Below are 17,377 nucleotides of genomic sequence, written 5' to 3'. Positions count from 1 at the left end.
CACATTTATGGGTTTCCAGTTTTTGTGTAAACAGAAAGGAAGAAGTCATCCTGGTTAGAGCATGAATCGAGCACAGTCAGCTCACCCATATTTTTCTTCTTACAGGAAACGATCCTCCGCAGTTTATGCACTGCAACTCTTTCTCACAATAAAGCACATACTCGTTCAATTACATTATACACTGATGCCTGAAAAGCTTCATTCAGTAATCTCCAAAATCTTCAAGAACCTTTGACACTCCAACAGCTCATAGGTAATGATGCAAATCTCCCGGAATTTTTCTGCTTCTTAAAACAGATACATCTGTATAATTGTTTCTGACTGTTTTTACAGACCGTGTAATCCTCATCTCGTTTATAGGTGCAATATGGCCTAAGTAGCCCTTGCGCCAGAAATAACCATACCAATACCATTGGGTTTGTTAAAGGGAGGTCTTGTCTGACCAGTTTGATTGGATACTATGATGTGGTCACAAAAGAACTGAATTTCAAAAATAATTTTGATATCATATACTTGGATTTCAGGAAAGCTTTTGATACTGTTGCACATGGAAGACTGCTGTACAAATTGGAGAGGTATAGCATTAAGGGTAAGTTGCTACAATGGATAAAGGGATGGTTGAGTGGGGGACAACAGAGAGTGGTAATCAATGGACACTGCTCTTCCTGGACGAACGTTATTAGTGGAGTTCCCCAGGGTTTGGTGCTGGGCCCATTGTTTTGTGTATTCATCAATGATATTGATTAGTATCATTTATGAACGATATGATGAATGAAAGGTATATCAGGATTAATTATTATTATTAGCCATATGATGCAAGGAAGCCTGAAGCTTATGCTGCACCAGCAAAAAAAAATTGACGAGTTACCCTGAGAGAGACAGACAGACAGACAGACAAAAATAGAAAAGAATCATCAAGAAAAAGAAGAATAATGATATCCAGCTCAGGACTCTGTGTGTGCCAAGTCCATACTCACCAGATGTGAGCCTCTCTGGGGTTAAATGTCCAAGTTTGCAGATGATACAGAGGTTGGCAGGGTTGTTAATGACAGTAAAGACACTATGCTACTCCAACTGGATCTAGATAAGTTGGGCAAATGGGCAACTGAAGTTTAACATTGATAAATGCAAAGTACTGCATTTTGGTAGCAATAACCCAAGAGAAACGTACTTACTATGTGGTACTACATTCAGGGAAGTGGAAAGTGAAAAAGACCTGGGGGGGGGGTAATTGTGCAGTCAAATATGAAGTTCGCTGGGCAGTGCAGATGGGCTGCTAGGCAGGTCATGGAGTCTTGTCAATGATATATAGGAATTTTGCTAGCAGGGACAGAGAGGTGATTATCCTGTTGTACAAGGCAATGGTCAGGCCACACATAGAGTACTGTGTACAGATCTGGGGGCCTCATTCTGGGAAGGATATAGAGTTGCTAGAAAGAGTACAAAGAAGGGCAACAAGATTGGTGAGGGAAACAAAGGGGCGCCTTATCAAGAAAGGATTAAGTTCTGCAAATTGCAGCACCTGGAGAGTAGTCCCCTGCGAGGTGATCTGATTTAGTGGGCCTTGAATGGGTTGAACAAACTGAATGCTGATGGGATCTTTCCTCTTGCTCAGATTAAGAAACTGAGGGGGGGGGGCAGAGATTCAAATTGAGGAAAGACAGTTGTAGAATAGATGTCCGAAAATTTGCCTTTAGACAGCAGGGTTGATCAGTGGAACAGACTTCCATCTTTTGTTGTGGATGCTAATAGCCTAATTAAATTTAAGGCTGAGCGGGACAGACATTTGGAACGAATGGAGGGGTGAAATGGGAGGGTTTATTTATTTATTTTTTTGATAATGCTGCATAAGCTTGCTTTCTTGCATCGTATGCCTCTACTAATGCTAACTTTTCTTTTCATTTTTGATTACCTCACTTGTGGTTTCTTTCTCTTCTCTGTTCTGAAATTTTTAACTAAATGACAGCATTTTTCCATGATCCTAATCCTTTTTCCGTACCTTTCCCAAAATCTCCTTAGGATGTTTCTTTAACTTCTTTCATACATATCTGAGCTTTCTTTTACTTTTCTTTATTTTCCAGTAAGGATTTATTAGCTTTATTTGCCAAAATTTTCTTAATACTTTTTCTCATTTCTGACTGTCTCTGTCTCCTTGGGTGCAACCATGGCATTCTAAATTTCCTTTCTTTACAGACCTCCCAACATACTTCTTTTGCAGCTTGTGCAAAAGTTCTCTAGTTCTATCTAGTTTGCTTACAAAAATAAGAATGAGGTCGGGGCCACAAGGTGTTGTTTGTGGACAAACTAAGTGGTAGTTTGTTGATGGTCAATATCAATGTAGCATTAGTAGAGGCATACAATGCAAGAATGCAAGCTTATGCAGCATAAGCCAAAAGGAAAAAACCCATTTTATCCCTCCATTCATTCCAAATGCCAATCCAGCTCAGCTTTTAATTTATTTAGGCTATCAGCTTCCACAACAAAAGATGGAAGTCTGTTCCACAAATCAACCACCCACTGGCTAAAGGCAAATTTCTGAACATCTATTCTACAGCTGTCTTTCCTCAATTTGAATCTGTGCTCCCTCAGGTTCTTAATCTGAGCAAGAGGAAGAATCCCATCAGCATTCAGCTTGCTCAACCCAAGGCCAGGATTGTCTTCAGTGCTTTTTTTTTGTTCCCAGACAGTGTGTGAAGTTTGTGACTTTTGTGCTCAAATGACAAAATAGTAAGCTATGTTTTTATTATTTTTTTTTATTTTTTTTTATTTGTTATTATTATTATTTATTTTTCTTTTGTGGGATCTTATTCTTTAAGATAAATGGAAATTATTTTTCATTTTGACATAGATTAAAAAATACTATGGCTTTGATCACTTCATTGTGATAACAGATTTTGATTTTTTATTTGGGAGCTGTGAAAGTCTTGTGTCCTACCACAGTTTCGAGGAGAAGAGGTTAACTCTTGTTGCCACTTTTTTTTTTTTTTTTTTCTTTTTTTATTGAGGAGACTGAACAGGTAATTGTGTAGTCATTCAGTAGGAGCCTAATTCCACAAGTTTCATGGATATATTTGAAATTAAGTGTTTTGCAGGCTTTGAACATTAGAGAATATTTTTTCCACGTAGTGGTTGAAAAGTAAAAGTCTGGAATGCATAGCTAAAAGCAAGCCCTTTTTGGCCAAGCTATCAGAACAAACTTCAAAATTTTATTAAAAGTTTATCATTCCATGAACATAAACTATACCATTATATGGTTTTCTGTGCCCTTAGACTGTGATTGACAATAAGCAAAAACCAAGCATTGCTGCATATAATGCAGTCTTCATTCAGTGTGTCAGTAATGAGCAGTTGTTAATTTCATGTATTGTTGCTTTTTTTTTTTTTTACTGATTTCACTCATTTATTGACTTCTCAAGAAGGATACATATATGGGGCAGTGACACATCACTTGGATGCCATCTTATTTTATGTATATACACATCAAACAACAGCAAACATGTTAACATAATTACTAAGCTGAAAACAAAGGAGACGAGGATGGTTGAAGTGAATGAGAGATGGTCCACATTGTGCATTCAGTAAACATATCCCTATACAATGGAGGAAGGTACAAGTTGATTATGTTAAAATGAAACATTTTTAAGTCAGCTTGCAAATAAAAAGAGATTTTGAGACTTTTAATATAAGTAAGGCCTGATTGAGGGTGGTGATGCTCCCTCTTTATTTAGAGATAGCATAAATGATTTTGCAGACTAAGAAGATTGTTTCCTTTAGTCGTTTTGTTGATTGCTTTAGTCACATTTCATTTAAATGTGTAATGTCAAATTTGAAGTGCATGAATCTTCTAACTGAGAAATGCTGTTATCGAGGCTCCTAATTTCATTGACCAAAAAGTTAATACATAGAAAGTTATTGCACCAGATAACAACAGTGTTCCTTGATAATATTTCCACTGTGAATCTAGTAGCCAGCTATTCTGTGTAGATAACTTCTTGACTTGCATCATTGGATATTACACAGAAGAGGAATGTGAACATGAATGGATTCTAAACTTACCAGGCTCTGGCTAGTAACTTTGTCATATTTACATGTTATTTTACCTGTTTTTATCCCTCTGTAGTTTTGAGTTGTTCCCATGAATTACGCAGGAAATCAGTAACTGGGCAGCAATAGCATCACAAATAGTTGTTGATTAAGAGAAAGTAAGTCTGTACAACTTGATGTTACAGAAGATTAATGTTTAACAGGAGTTCTGAAACAGCAGTGGCTTTTTTTTTTTTTTTTTTATAGGACATTGTAATTACAAAGTTATACCAATAAATAGTGCCCTTACACTTTTAGAACTACCATTCACTAGACACAACTGGCGTCACCAGAAGAAATAGGATATGTTTTCTGGGAATTTTATGTAATGTGTCATTAGCATGTTTTCAGATTAAAATCTGTGTATGAAGAAAGTTTCTTTATATAATTTTAGTTTCTGTTACTATTCAAATAAAAAAGCAATGCGGCATTAGCATTTGTAAAATGAAAATGTCTTTTATTGTTATGTAAAATTTCAGATTTTATATTTGCTTTTAACTCCCAGTTCCAGTATAAGCTTGCTCGTAATACCTTACGTTTGACTAACCAGCCATGATTATCTTTTTTTTCTTCTTTTTTTTTTTTTTTTTTTGTAACTGACTTAATTAGAACTGATCAGATAACTTACTTTCATTTCTAGGATGTGGAAGCTGTGCTTATTCAGTATGGCTTACAGATGACACAGTTTCGGCCTTGTCATCCAGCTGTTTATGTAGGTTCATTTATATGTACAGCAAGTTTGGCAACTTCTACCATTGTTTATTGTTGTGGTTTCAGGTAAGCTAAGTGTAATGTATGAACACTCACTGTAAAGAATCGTAATATAGTAAGACCTCAATTTTCTGGACTGTGTGAGTGAGAGAGGTGTTAAGATTATGTGGAAGTTTGAGGGAAAACTTGTGAACTGGTACTTTCATCTGATGTACATGTGTTACTATATGGCCAGTAGTTCCATTTCATTATATAGTGTGTGTGTGTGTGTGTGTGTGTGTGTGTGTGTGTGTGTGTGTGTGTGTGTGTGTGTGTGTAAGTAAAATAAGTAAGTAAATAAAAGTTGTAGAGATAAGAGAAGTAAGTAACAAGTGTGAAAAAAGAAAGAAAAGAAGGGTAGGAAAAAACAACAAAAAAAACATATATTAAGAAATAAGTTAATATTATTATACATGATATATACATGATTATATTGTCGTATATTGCACAATCCTGGTGTCGTTTTCAAGTGTCATCCGCCAGAATTGCCCGACAGGATGCAATATAGTGTCCTATATTGCATAAATTCATTGAGAGGCATCATTTCATTGTGGGACCTTCTTGAGATTACCGATGACAAAATCTGCTCTGAACAAAAACCACAGGAAGTGACTGCTTTTAAAAGAATTTCTGCACGTAGGAAAAGGAAACTTGTATCCACCAGAAACATCATCCTGATGTTCAATTCACCAACATCTCCTAATGAGATCAAAGCTGGCCACAATTGATGAAAGTACCAGTTCATCAATTGTCCAGTGTGTCCATATGTCCCAAATCCCTTACAATGCTTTAGTTGCCAGAAATGTGGACACTTGCAAATGGCCTGCTGTGGAGGCCTTGCATGTGCTTGATGTCTGTAAAAGACCACAAGACATCATGTTCAGCTACAAAACCTACCTTCATTAACTGCCAAGGAAAACACCCAGCTTACTCACAGGAATGCCAAAGGTGGAAAGAAAACAAAAGAAATTTAATGACTTAAGGCAGAGCTGAATATACCATATAAGGCAAGGAATGCAGTGAAGCCTATAAATATCAACAAACTCACCAATGCCCAGAGGATAGCAGGGAGATGTTCCAATTGGACTTGGGCGGAAATTCAGTCATTCACTCCCATCGCATGTTACCTCTTAAGCTCACAAAAAGGCGCCTCCGTAGCCAGGTGGGAAGGAGCAGCAGTGCGTAGCACACTCTTCTTGATTAGACCAGAGTTCAAGCCCATCACCACCAAATACGAAGGATGCAGAAAGGTCAGGGAATGACCACCGCCTATCCCGGAGCAATATGGCCTTAGTTGCTAATGCTCCTAAAAACTAAATAACAAACTAACAAGCTCACAAAAACCTGCACAGACAGACAGATCAATCAGCTACTTCTCCCATATTGGTACCTCCTAATGTCCCACCCGTAACAGACCGGGTTTCGAGCCCGTCACCACCAAATACGGAGGATCGGAAAGGTCAGAGAATGACCACCGCATATCCCCGAGCAATATGGCCTTAGTTGCTAATGCTCCTAAAAACCAAATAACAATAACAATAACCCACCAGTAACAAAAGCAATTGCCGGAGAAAAGATCAAGAAAGCCGAAGTACCCTCCTAGTACCCAAGAAAATATGAATGTCGAGGAGGAGGTACAAGATGATTCAGACTTGGAACTCTTTGATGAGGAGGAAGTGGGCACAGGACAATGTCCATACCTCCCCAATGGAAATAAATCCAAAACTGAGAAAAATAAGCCCTCAGCACTTCAGAAGCCACCCGATACACCCATCAAGCCAAAATAATGGCTAAATTCCTGAAGTGGAATTGTCATGGACTCTGGCAAAACAATGATGACATTCCCTCCTGTAAAAGCATGAGCCAATTTGCTTTTTTTGCTGGAGAGACATTTGAAAGCAAATGAAAACCTTTTCTTCCATAATACGTATCATACGTAAGGACAACTGGGGATGAACCTGCTAATGGGGGAGTTGCTATCCTTCTGGGTAACCACATCCCATTTCAACCTATTCCACTCTCCACCAACATAGAAGCGGTAGCAATTTGCCCTACGGTAGGTTTTTACTGACAGTCTATTCAGTTTATTTGCAACCTGGGGCTGACATCTTCCAAAAAGACCTTTATGATCTCATTGTGCAGCTGCCCACCCCGTCTTAATCCTAGATGATTTTAATGGACATAACGCTTCATGGGGTAGTGTGATATTAATGGAAGGGGATGTGTCATAGAGCATATGCTCACTGAATGACCTTTCCCCTTCAAAATAGGCACCTCCATAGCCAGGTGGGCAGGAGCAGCAGTGCGTAGCACACGCTTCTTGATTAGACCAGGGTTCGAGCCCGTGACCACCAAATACGGAGGATGCGGAAAGGTCAGGGAATGACCACCGCATATACCTGGAGCACTATGGCCTTAGTTGCTAATGCTCCTAAAAACCAAATAACAACAACAACAACAACCCTTCTAAATGTTGGAACTAACACCTTTTTCATATACCTACTCATACGTTCTGTGCTATTGATCTTTCTATATACTTCCCCTCTCTCCTTCCTTTACTTACTTGGAAGGATGCGGAAATGCGGTGGTCAGGTGGTCAGAATGACCACCGCATATCCCCGAAGCAATATGGCCTTAGTTGCTAATGCTCCTAAAAACCAAATAACAAACAAACTTACTTGGAAGAAGGAGAACCTCTATGGGAGGCTGTGTCTAACTTTTATGTTGCCACAGTGAAAGTTTGATCAGGCTGACTAGAATGTCTTTCAACACCTGGCAGAGTTTAACCTCAGTACAGTCAGTCGGGAACCTATCAATGATGCAGTGGCATACATTACAGAAAACATTGTCCGTGCAGCTACAATTACAATTCCAAAAAGCATATGCAGTAAACCCCCGCTATTCGCGGGGGTTACGTTCCTGAGAAATGCCACAAATACCGAAAACACGAATACTGAGTTATGGCTCCCATAGTAATAAAGGGGTTCCGTTCCAAAGTATGAAATATATAAGAAAAACTAGTCTAAAATTTTGTCTATGTATGTATTATATGTATCTTCATAATATGACTATGTACATAGACAGTATATAGTGAAATGCAAGCATATGGCATCGAAATGAAAATAAGAAACAATTTAATATTAAATGTAATATTTATTAGAAATTTCAAACAAATCTTTCAAACCAGTGCCTTTGCTAGCTAAAAACTTATCCCGCCAGTGCTATCACCAGTTTCGCTAAAGTGTTGATAAAGGAGTTTTGACTTTTCAGGAATGATGAGTGAACTTAACGGAATTTTATTTTGAGTTCGGTCTTCTATCCACAGATTTAAAGCCTTTTCCCTTTTTTTCTAATTAACATCACGAGTTACAGAGCAAATTTTTGAAGCAATTAGCACGTTTTCACGGACACTACGGCAGATTTTTTCTTCCAAATTTCTAGATTGATCGTACCGTTGACTCATTGATTTTATAATGTTTTGCCACTGAGGAGACGCTTTCACCATTAGAAATTTTGTCTAATAACTCAATTTTATTCGCTAATGTCATCACCTTCTGTGATCTTTTCACATTTCCCTTGTTATTCGTAGCCATATTTTTCTACGGGTTAGAAAGAACTTGTCCACAATAAAGTCACTTTCTTCCGTTAACACACTCTAAAAAGTCTGTTTTACACTGCAAAACGGTAAATTTATCACTTTCGTAAGCATATCAATTTATAAATTTATAAATTGATAAATTTATTCAATTTATAAGCATATAAATTAAAAGCAAACGACGAAACTGTCCATGACAAGCGCATAACACATACTGAACAAGGATTAGCGGGGAACATCCACGCCAGGATTTTGTCACCCCCCACCCCACTGAGCGCTGTTTGACCGGGAAAGATAATTTTAGCCACGCCCATGTTTTTTTATGGCGGAAAATGTTCACGGCGCTTTAAAATTCACATTTTTTTAGGTTTCATTTTATATTAAATCAGCGACCTCGAATAGTGGGGGTTTACTGTATCTTCTTTTTGGCCGGTAGTACGAGTTGATAGTAAATTTTGCTCCCTAAAGTGATTTGAATTTAGTGATTAAATCTAGTTTGTTACGTGATCTGATGGATATCATCGTGTAGTGGACGCCAAAAGCTTTTCAACCATACGGGTTATGGAGGTACTGGACTTATAGCAGATAAGTAACTTTAAATTTTAATTTGTATATGAACAATCTTGCTAAAGCCGAAGCGAACTGCTGCCATTATCTGACCGGCTGAAGGTCACTGCTGGGAAACGACGGGTTAACGTATATAAAGCTAATTGCAAAGGTCATGCTGCTTTTACTGCTTGCGGCCTAAGCCTTGGTTGCATTATACTGCCTTCGGAAATAGTTTCCCACCCGCGACCACCTGTCTTTATCCCATTTCATTTCAGCGCGCTTGTCCGACTTAAACGCTATTGTTCTCCCTCAAACTCTACCAACTTGTACTTAGACTGCAGAATTGTCAACTGACTGCCCCACACTTCACTATGAGTGACGCAGATATCGAGGTTATTGACCGGCAGCGGTCTGACTGTTCCATCCGCTCAAGAAATGAAGCGCCAGTTACAAATGAAGAGACAACCAAATCTTCGAAATTAAAACTAAAGAAGAGGTGTAGAAGAAAATATGCGACAGACTCCGAACCAGCAAAGGAAAATCCAGACGACGGAGAAAACGAATCGACAAGTGATTCCGACCACGAGGATAATAATACCCGAGCCTCTCCCCTTACTCAGAGTCCCCCACTATCAGGAACCCCTGTGGACCAAGTCATTGCTATTAGAGGGACACTTGATGAATATTTGGGCAAGAAATCCAACAGAGTCACTGCTACTATCCGCACTGACATTCTCACCATCTTCAGCAAAATGGAGACGGTAATCCTAAATCTCCATATTGAACATGAACGACTATAATCCAAACTGGAAGTTCTTTCGCAGGAAAGGGGAAATAAAATGCAACAACGCCCCCCAACCTTTGCAGAGGCTTTGAGAAATGGCGCACCTGTTGCGCCTAACAAACCTGACATTTCCCAGACCAAGAGGACAAAACGAAAGCCAGAATCGCACATCGTTTTGATTAAACCGGTAGAGGAAGCGCAGCTTGACACTAGTGAAGCCGTCAAAGAGACCCTGACAGCTAATCTAAAGGAGCAAATGAAGACTGTCAAGATTAGGAGTATCTGGAAGACCAGGCACCCAGGTGTGGTGATAGAAACAGACACCAGGGAGGAGGCACAAACTATCCTTAACAATGCCAATATGACCAAGTTTGGACTAAAGGCAGAAGTTCCCAAGAAAAAAGGGCCTTCAATTGTAGTGTTTGACGTAGATCAGGACGTCACTCCTGAAGAACTTGCAGAAGATATTTACAGTAAAAACCTCAGCCTGCACTTACATGAAAACGCAGAAGATGACGACGTCACTCCAAAATACAAGACTAAATCAAAAACTCACTCTAACGTAAACTGGGTAATCCATCTCTCTACTAGAGCATGGCAAATCCTAGGAACGCAGAGCCGTATTTTCATTGGCTGGGGAAGCCACAGATTTAAAGAATATATTCCTGTCCCCAAATGCTATAAATGTCTTCGCTTTGGCCACACTTCGCACACATGCAACCAGCGAGAGTCGACGTGTGGCCACTGTGCCCAAAAAGGGCATGGATACAGGGATTGCCCAGCAAAAGATCAACCACCAACCTGTGCCAACTGTAAGGTGGCCAAGGCGCCCCACCAGCACTCAATCAGGGATGGAAACTGTCCAGTATACCTAAAAGCTAAAAGTCTGTACCAAATGAGAATCAACTATGGATAGAGCCCCTTTAACCAATAACTACAAAGAAATAAGAATTGTCCAACAAAATGCACAGAGAGCTAGGGGGGTAGCCGACCAGCTAAAAGTAAAAATAGAGGAAAATCAAATAGATGTGGTCCTACTTCAAGAACCCTATGTCCGGTCGGGAGTGGTTACAGGGTATCCTGCAACATACAAAACAGTTTATTGCACAACAGAGAACCCTTGGGCTGCAATAATAGTCAGAAATCCAGATATCACTACCACCAAGATAACGCCACTCTGTACTGCAAACAGTGCCTGCGCACAAATTATAACTCCGCTGGGCCCGCTCTTCTTGTTGTCCTTATATACCCATCCTGGAGAAGATATTGCCCCAGCAATCTCAACTATCCAGACAGCTCTCCAACTTCTTTCAGGGGGACGGTTGCTAATAGCCATGGACGCAAACTGCCGATCTGTGCTTTGGCACAGTCACACACCTGACAGGTCTGCTCATAGGAATGGTGCACGACTTGAAGATTTCTTCCTCACAACAGGACTTCAAGTTATAAACCGCCCTGGTCATCTCCACACCTACAGCGGCCCCCTCTGGGAAAGCAACATTGACGTTACAGCGGCGACTCCAGATATTACTGGCAAGCTCGCCAGATGGACTGTTCAAGAATCCTGGACTACGTCGGACCACAGAGCGATTTCATTCTCCCTGGTTCGCTCTCTGGAACGTACCCCTCCAGTCCCCAGAGATGTGATACGTTATAACGTCAAGAAGGCTGACTGGGAGCGCTTTCGAACTGAACTGTCAACGAGGCTCCCTGAAGATATTCCACTCTTTGACACACAAACTCCGGATGACTGTGTAAAAAGCATTACCGCTACTATCAGAAGCGTCTGCGACCTTTCCATCCCACGCAGAAGGCCCTACAGGTATGCTGTCCCTTGGTGAAACCACCAGCTAGACGATCTAAGAAGGGTCCACCATGCTAGGAAAATGTTCCAGCGGGCAAGGGCGACGATGTCCTCCCAAGAGATTACGGCAGCCAGGGAAGCTTACCGCACAGTCAGAAATGAATATACTAAAGAAATTCGCAAAAACAAAAAGCAGTCGTGGCAAACTCTGGTGTCTGTCTCCGGAAATGAGAACCCCTGGGGCATAGTTTTCAAAATTGTAACTAATAAATTACCACGTGGTGAGGTGCTTGATACAACACTGAAAATAGACGGTACTTCCACCTATACCTGGGAGGACACTATAAATAACATTCTTGATACCATTTACCCTGTTGAAGAGGCATCCTTGACGCAACAGCAACAAGAAATTATCAACCAGAATTTAAAATACCACACAGCAATGGTGGAGCCCCCGTTCACCGGCTTTGAGATGGACCTGGCAATTAACAAGATGAAAGATGGAAAAACACCAGGTGCAGACCTGCTGGAAGTAGAAGTTCTCAAAAAATTCGCTGAGGCCTGCCCAGCTATACTTCTAAGCCTACAGAATAAGTGCCTGGCAGAGGGCACCTTCCCAGCTTCATGGAAGACTGCAACCTTAAAACTAATTCTGAAAAACTCGGACAAGTCACCACAGAACCCAGCCTCATATCGCCCGATTGCCTTACTCTCCGTGATAGCCAAACTACTGGAGCATCTACTCTTGTTTCGACTTTCTGCCTGCTACGAGGAACACCAACTCTCCTCAGAAAAACAATATGGCTTTAAAAAAGGCTGCAGCACTGAAGACGCTATCAACAATCTAATCACCCAAGCAACGTACTCAGCTTTCAAGTACTCTCTTGCTATTTTGGTGGACTTTGCTGGAGCTTTCGACCGCCTGTGGTGGCCTAGCGTTCTTCAGAGACTTCGGCACTCAAATGTTTCTAAAAATCTATATAACAGTTTGAAGTCTTATCTAACCAACAGAAAAGTACGAGTTACTAACAAATATCAGACAGTTACCAGATTCATCCACCAGGGATATCCGCAGGGCTCTGTGCTTGGCCCGTTCCTCTGGTCTATTGTCTTGGACGAGTTCCTGGGCTTGGACCTTGGGGGGGCTGAGCCCTTGGCCTTTGCGGACGACCTTGTCCTGTTAGTGCGTGCGGACACTAGGTCGTCCTTGGAAATTATTGCAAATGCGGCGCTTGTGAAGCTCCAGAACTGGGCAGCCTTGCACAACCTTACCATCTCGGCAGAAAAAACAAAATCCATTCTCCTCAAGGGCAGACTACAAATTAGAAGACCACCTACGATGAAATTAAACTTCACCCCCATCCGACTGTACACAGAAGTTAAATACTTAGGTATTTACATTGACTCGGGTCTTACTTTCCATAACCACCTGAAATATCTAGCCACCAAAATCCGGAAGTATGCCGCCATGATCAGGAGGGTGAGCAGAGCCGACTGGGGCCTGAAGCACAAAGCTCTGACCCTCATATACAAAGCAGTATATGTCCCGATTGTTTGCTATGGTGCCTCCACCTGGTATAGACAAGCTACACTAACAAAAAACAAACAGAAGCTGGATACAATTCAAAGATTCATGCTGCTATCAATTAGTAGGGCGTGCCGCACCGTTAGCACCCCTGCCTTGCAAGTTCTAACAGGTTGTCAGCCACTCTACCTAGAAGTAGTCAGGCGAGGCCTATATTACCACCTTAGGAAAGGAACACCAGCTGAAATAGTAAATCTCCAGCTGGATCTTGCAAATGATCCCAAAATAGAGAAGAGGAGAATCACCCAACACCTACAAGCGATATGGCAACAGAGCTGGGAAACCACGCAGAAAGGAGACATCACGAGGCGATTCCTCCCAAATATAAACCATACTCACCCAGAGCCCCCTCCCTGGTTCTCACTTGGTCTGCACATGACGTTTATTATCACTGGACACGGCCCCTTCCGTCAGAAACTCACAGCTATGGGGATTGAAAGAGACCCGCGGTGCCATTGTGGAGAAGAAGAGTCCTGGGGCATCTCATGTATGAGTGCCCTGCCTATGACAACAGTAGAATCAAGTTTGCTACCGCAATTCAAAGGAATCCACGTAACCAAGAGTCCTCGCTGCTGCTCGATGAAAACACGTACAGGGCACTAACTGTGTATGCGCAGGAAATCTTCGCACTGAGGCAAGCCAAGATTGCTGAAATGAGAACAACATTGGATCATGCTGCCCAAGGCCTGAATCAGACTGGCGTGGGTTAGCTCCTTCTCCGCTAGAGGACACTGCCTTGACAACTTGCTAATCCTTTATGGGAAGGAACACTGCTGGCACTCATCGAGTGCGGGATACTGCTGCAAACCCCCTATAGGGTAGGATCAGCTGGCACCGTTCTGGTGCGGGATTGGTGGCACTCTGGAGAACTTCTGAGTGCGGGATACAGAGTCCATTGGCCTCTGGTAATCATGCAGGGGCACCTGTCCCCTGCTACTTTAACTCCCACTACCAGACCCCTATTTTCACCTCACAAAGAGCGGACTGCTCCTTAACTTCAGTCCGTCCTTTCCCTCTTTCTGTTCCTTCTAACTTGTACTCCTGCTCTGTTTTCTCCCCCCCCCCACTTTTTTTTTTAATATATATATATATTTTTTTTTATTTATTTATTTATTTTTTTTAATTATTTTATTATTATTTTTTTATTTATTTATTTATTATTTATTTATTTATTATTATTTTTTTTTTCACTTGACCTTTGTCAGGAAGCTTAGGCAACCCTGGCAAAGGCCAGCCAGAGTATAATGGGCAGCCTGGCTCACCTCCCAGTGGTGGTGGCGGGCAACGTGGGGTCCCACTAGGGGCTCTGCGGCCAAGCAGCCAGAGACACAACAACAAAACATAACACTACTCTGACAAAAACCAGACATTACACTTTTTCTGGCTTTTACAGAGATTCTGTACTTCTTCACAAAGTACCATGGTGCAGATGTGGGAAACCACAGGTGGCGCCTTTCACAAAACACTATGCCACTATGCCACTATGTATCTTCTCTTCTTTTGTCTTCTCAACCTCCAACCCAACCACAGTACTAAGTACTATAGGTTCTAATACCTCTCTTTTTTGGGGTTCTCATTAAAAAAAAAAAAGAAGACTATGGGGAATTAATATGCAAAAGATTACTCTTCCAGTGATGGCAATCTTGGCATGGGCAAGTCACGAACAAGAATTATCAGATAAAGCCTGTAATTAAACCCTGGCAGTCTAGTCTGCACAGGAACCGCAGAGAGGAAGTTATTCTTGCTCACCTTCACATAGGACATAGTCATCTTACTCATTCATTCCTGCTGAGGGCAAATGACTCTCCTATGTCTGAGTAATATGACACCTTTTTAACCATAAGACATGTTTTATCCGAATAATCCACTTTATAGGCATGGACATCATTTATGTTTTACTGCTTTTAGTCATCTGACTGAGCCTTATACGCTCAATAAGCTTTTATCTGACAATGTCAATGTATCAGCCATATTTAGTAATTTAAATATTTCTACATGTATTTAAGATTTACTGTTATGTAAATTTTTTACATACTTTTATTACTGATCATCTTGACATAGCAATGTAATTTCTTAGGTTGCTGAAATATTAACTGTTCTCTTTTATATGACTTGATTTTGGCACACTATAGTCTTAGTTGCTGATGTGCCAGTAAAACACAAAACAAGTACATTCTGCCTGCCGGTTTGAGAAACTGCTCTCGACTGTTTGTTGCCAATTTCTTAAATTGCCATTCTTCAGTGGGGCAAAGAAAGCTTAGTTAACTTCAGTCCTGTGCTATTTCTCACAAAAAAGAATCTGCTGCCTCCCGTGCTCATCTTCTGTAACATTCAGATTTCTAGAATAGATCACATATCTTTACTAGAGATTGCCCTGATTTCTAACATATTGCTTCCTATGTATAAGAAAATCTAGGTTTTCTTTTTACCCTTGACATTACTTTTTTTCTCTAAATTGATGCACATTGCATGTTTTTAAATCACTGAAATTATCATTAAACTACTCTTTATTGATGTTTATCTGAAAAATGAGTTTCAAGCTCAAATTTACAATTTGCTTAGAACCACTTATCATGGTAGCACTCAATTCACTTGTTCCACATCCATTGTTTCTTTATTCATCCACTTTCAAGGATTGATTAACAAACAGATATCAAGAGCTCACTCACTGTATATGTTTAATTTTTTAGAGATAGTTAAAATGTTACTTGATTAGTCTAAAAAAACAGAACATATTATTTTAGTCCTCATATTTATTATTTTATTTTACAGCCAAGTGAAAATGTCAAAAAAAGCTAAACATTCTCTTATAAACACTTGGATTGCAATAATTATGTTGTGTGTAATATTCAGTTTGGGTATACGTCAGACGGATGTCATTCCACTGTGCCAAAGCATTGGGTTACTTCTTCATTACCTTACCCTATGTACATTACTTTGGATGGTCATTACAGCCAAGTAAGGACAGTTATGTTTTTATAATTTTACTATAGAAAATAGTGTGGGTCATTTCTTAATCAGAAATACAGGGTCTTAAAAAAAGAAGTGTGGTGATTTTATTTTGTTATTCTTTTTAACATATTAATAAAAATATGTTGTTTTAAAGATTAAAATGAAATACAATGGGTACATGTAAATAGTAATAATTTTAGAAATTATTATGAAGTATTTATATAAACCTCCTAGACCTACAACTCCAAAAAGGCCTCTACTAGATCCTTTCTATTATGAAATTTTATGCATTGGCATTTAATATAAAAAAAAAAAAAAAAAAAAAAACAGCAACAACAACTACCAGATGATCATTTACATCCTTAATTTTATAATAAATTTAATATTTAAATTTGTTTTATTAGCAAAGCAGTGTTGTTTATTCTCATTTTAGAAAATATAGGAAAATAAAATTCCCAAAATTTTGCCAGATTCTGTAGTTTCAGTAATACTTAATATGATAGTAGAATAGCAGAATTCACATTAAATGCAGTGATCCCATCCAGACATATTCCTCCCTTAAACTAACTTAGAAATAATGGAAGTACACATCATCATTGGAATCACTTTAACCCTGGTCTCAGTTTATATTCTGCTAAATTTTTCACTTGTACTGATCTTGACAATTCTGTAAATTTCCCATGATAGCTTCTTCTTCTTGTTGTCCTTTCAGAGCCACTCTTAGTTCGGAGGTCAGTGATCACTTTTTTGAACTCCTTTCTATCTTCAGCCTATCTGACAAGTTCTTCAAACCCTAGTCTCATCCATCTCTTGATGTTATCCATCCTTGAGGTTTTTTGTTAGCCAATTCCTCCATGATAGCTAACCTCATCAATTAAGAAACTTGAGCTAAAGTTTCTTAATTGATGAGGAGAAGCACAATGAATCAGATGGAAGGCCAAATGAGAATCTCGGATTAAATTTCCCAACATCATTAATAAAGACGCACATTTAAGGTTAATTTGGAAAAGAATTCAGGATCTGAATGGTAAATAACATTGATCCTTCACTGGAGGGGTAACAATGTATTCTTTTCTGTTGTGATAGCAGAAGCACTTGATAAAGCTTTCCCTTCAGTATCTACTGCTTCATGTGATTCACATTTCAAACATATTAAATCTTGAGCCAAGTGGTAAAAGATCAATTTTGCTTTTGCTACTACAGCCTCTTATCCATATGATCAACCTTTTACCTTAATAGAATTTAAACAATCCTTACATAACCCTTCTACTGTTG

General features: G+C 39.8%; 1 protein-coding gene across 1 annotated transcript in view; it reads left to right on the top strand.

Annotated features, from left to right (window-relative positions):
* LOC150078212 (adhesion G protein-coupled receptor A3-like) overlaps positions 1-17,377 on the top strand; it is a 137,649-nt gene that overhangs the window by 98,295 nt on the left and 21,977 nt on the right. Inside the window, exons 5-6 of the mRNA XM_090384493.1 lie at positions 4,724-4,860; positions 15,923-16,108. Coding sequence (XP_090240619.1) covers positions 4,724-4,860; positions 15,923-16,108 — 323 coding nt within the window. The remainder of the gene's footprint in view (positions 1-4,723; positions 4,861-15,922; positions 16,109-17,377) is intronic.

This window comes from Mastigoproctus giganteus, chromosome 11 (assembly GCF_048544385.1).
Source record: "Mastigoproctus giganteus isolate SK-2022 chromosome 11, ASM4854438v1, whole genome shotgun sequence".
Taxonomy (NCBI): domain Eukaryota; kingdom Metazoa; phylum Arthropoda; class Arachnida; order Uropygi; family Thelyphonidae; genus Mastigoproctus; species Mastigoproctus giganteus.
Note: the sequence above shows the minus strand (reverse complement) of the source record. Positions and strands in the feature narration are given on the sequence as shown.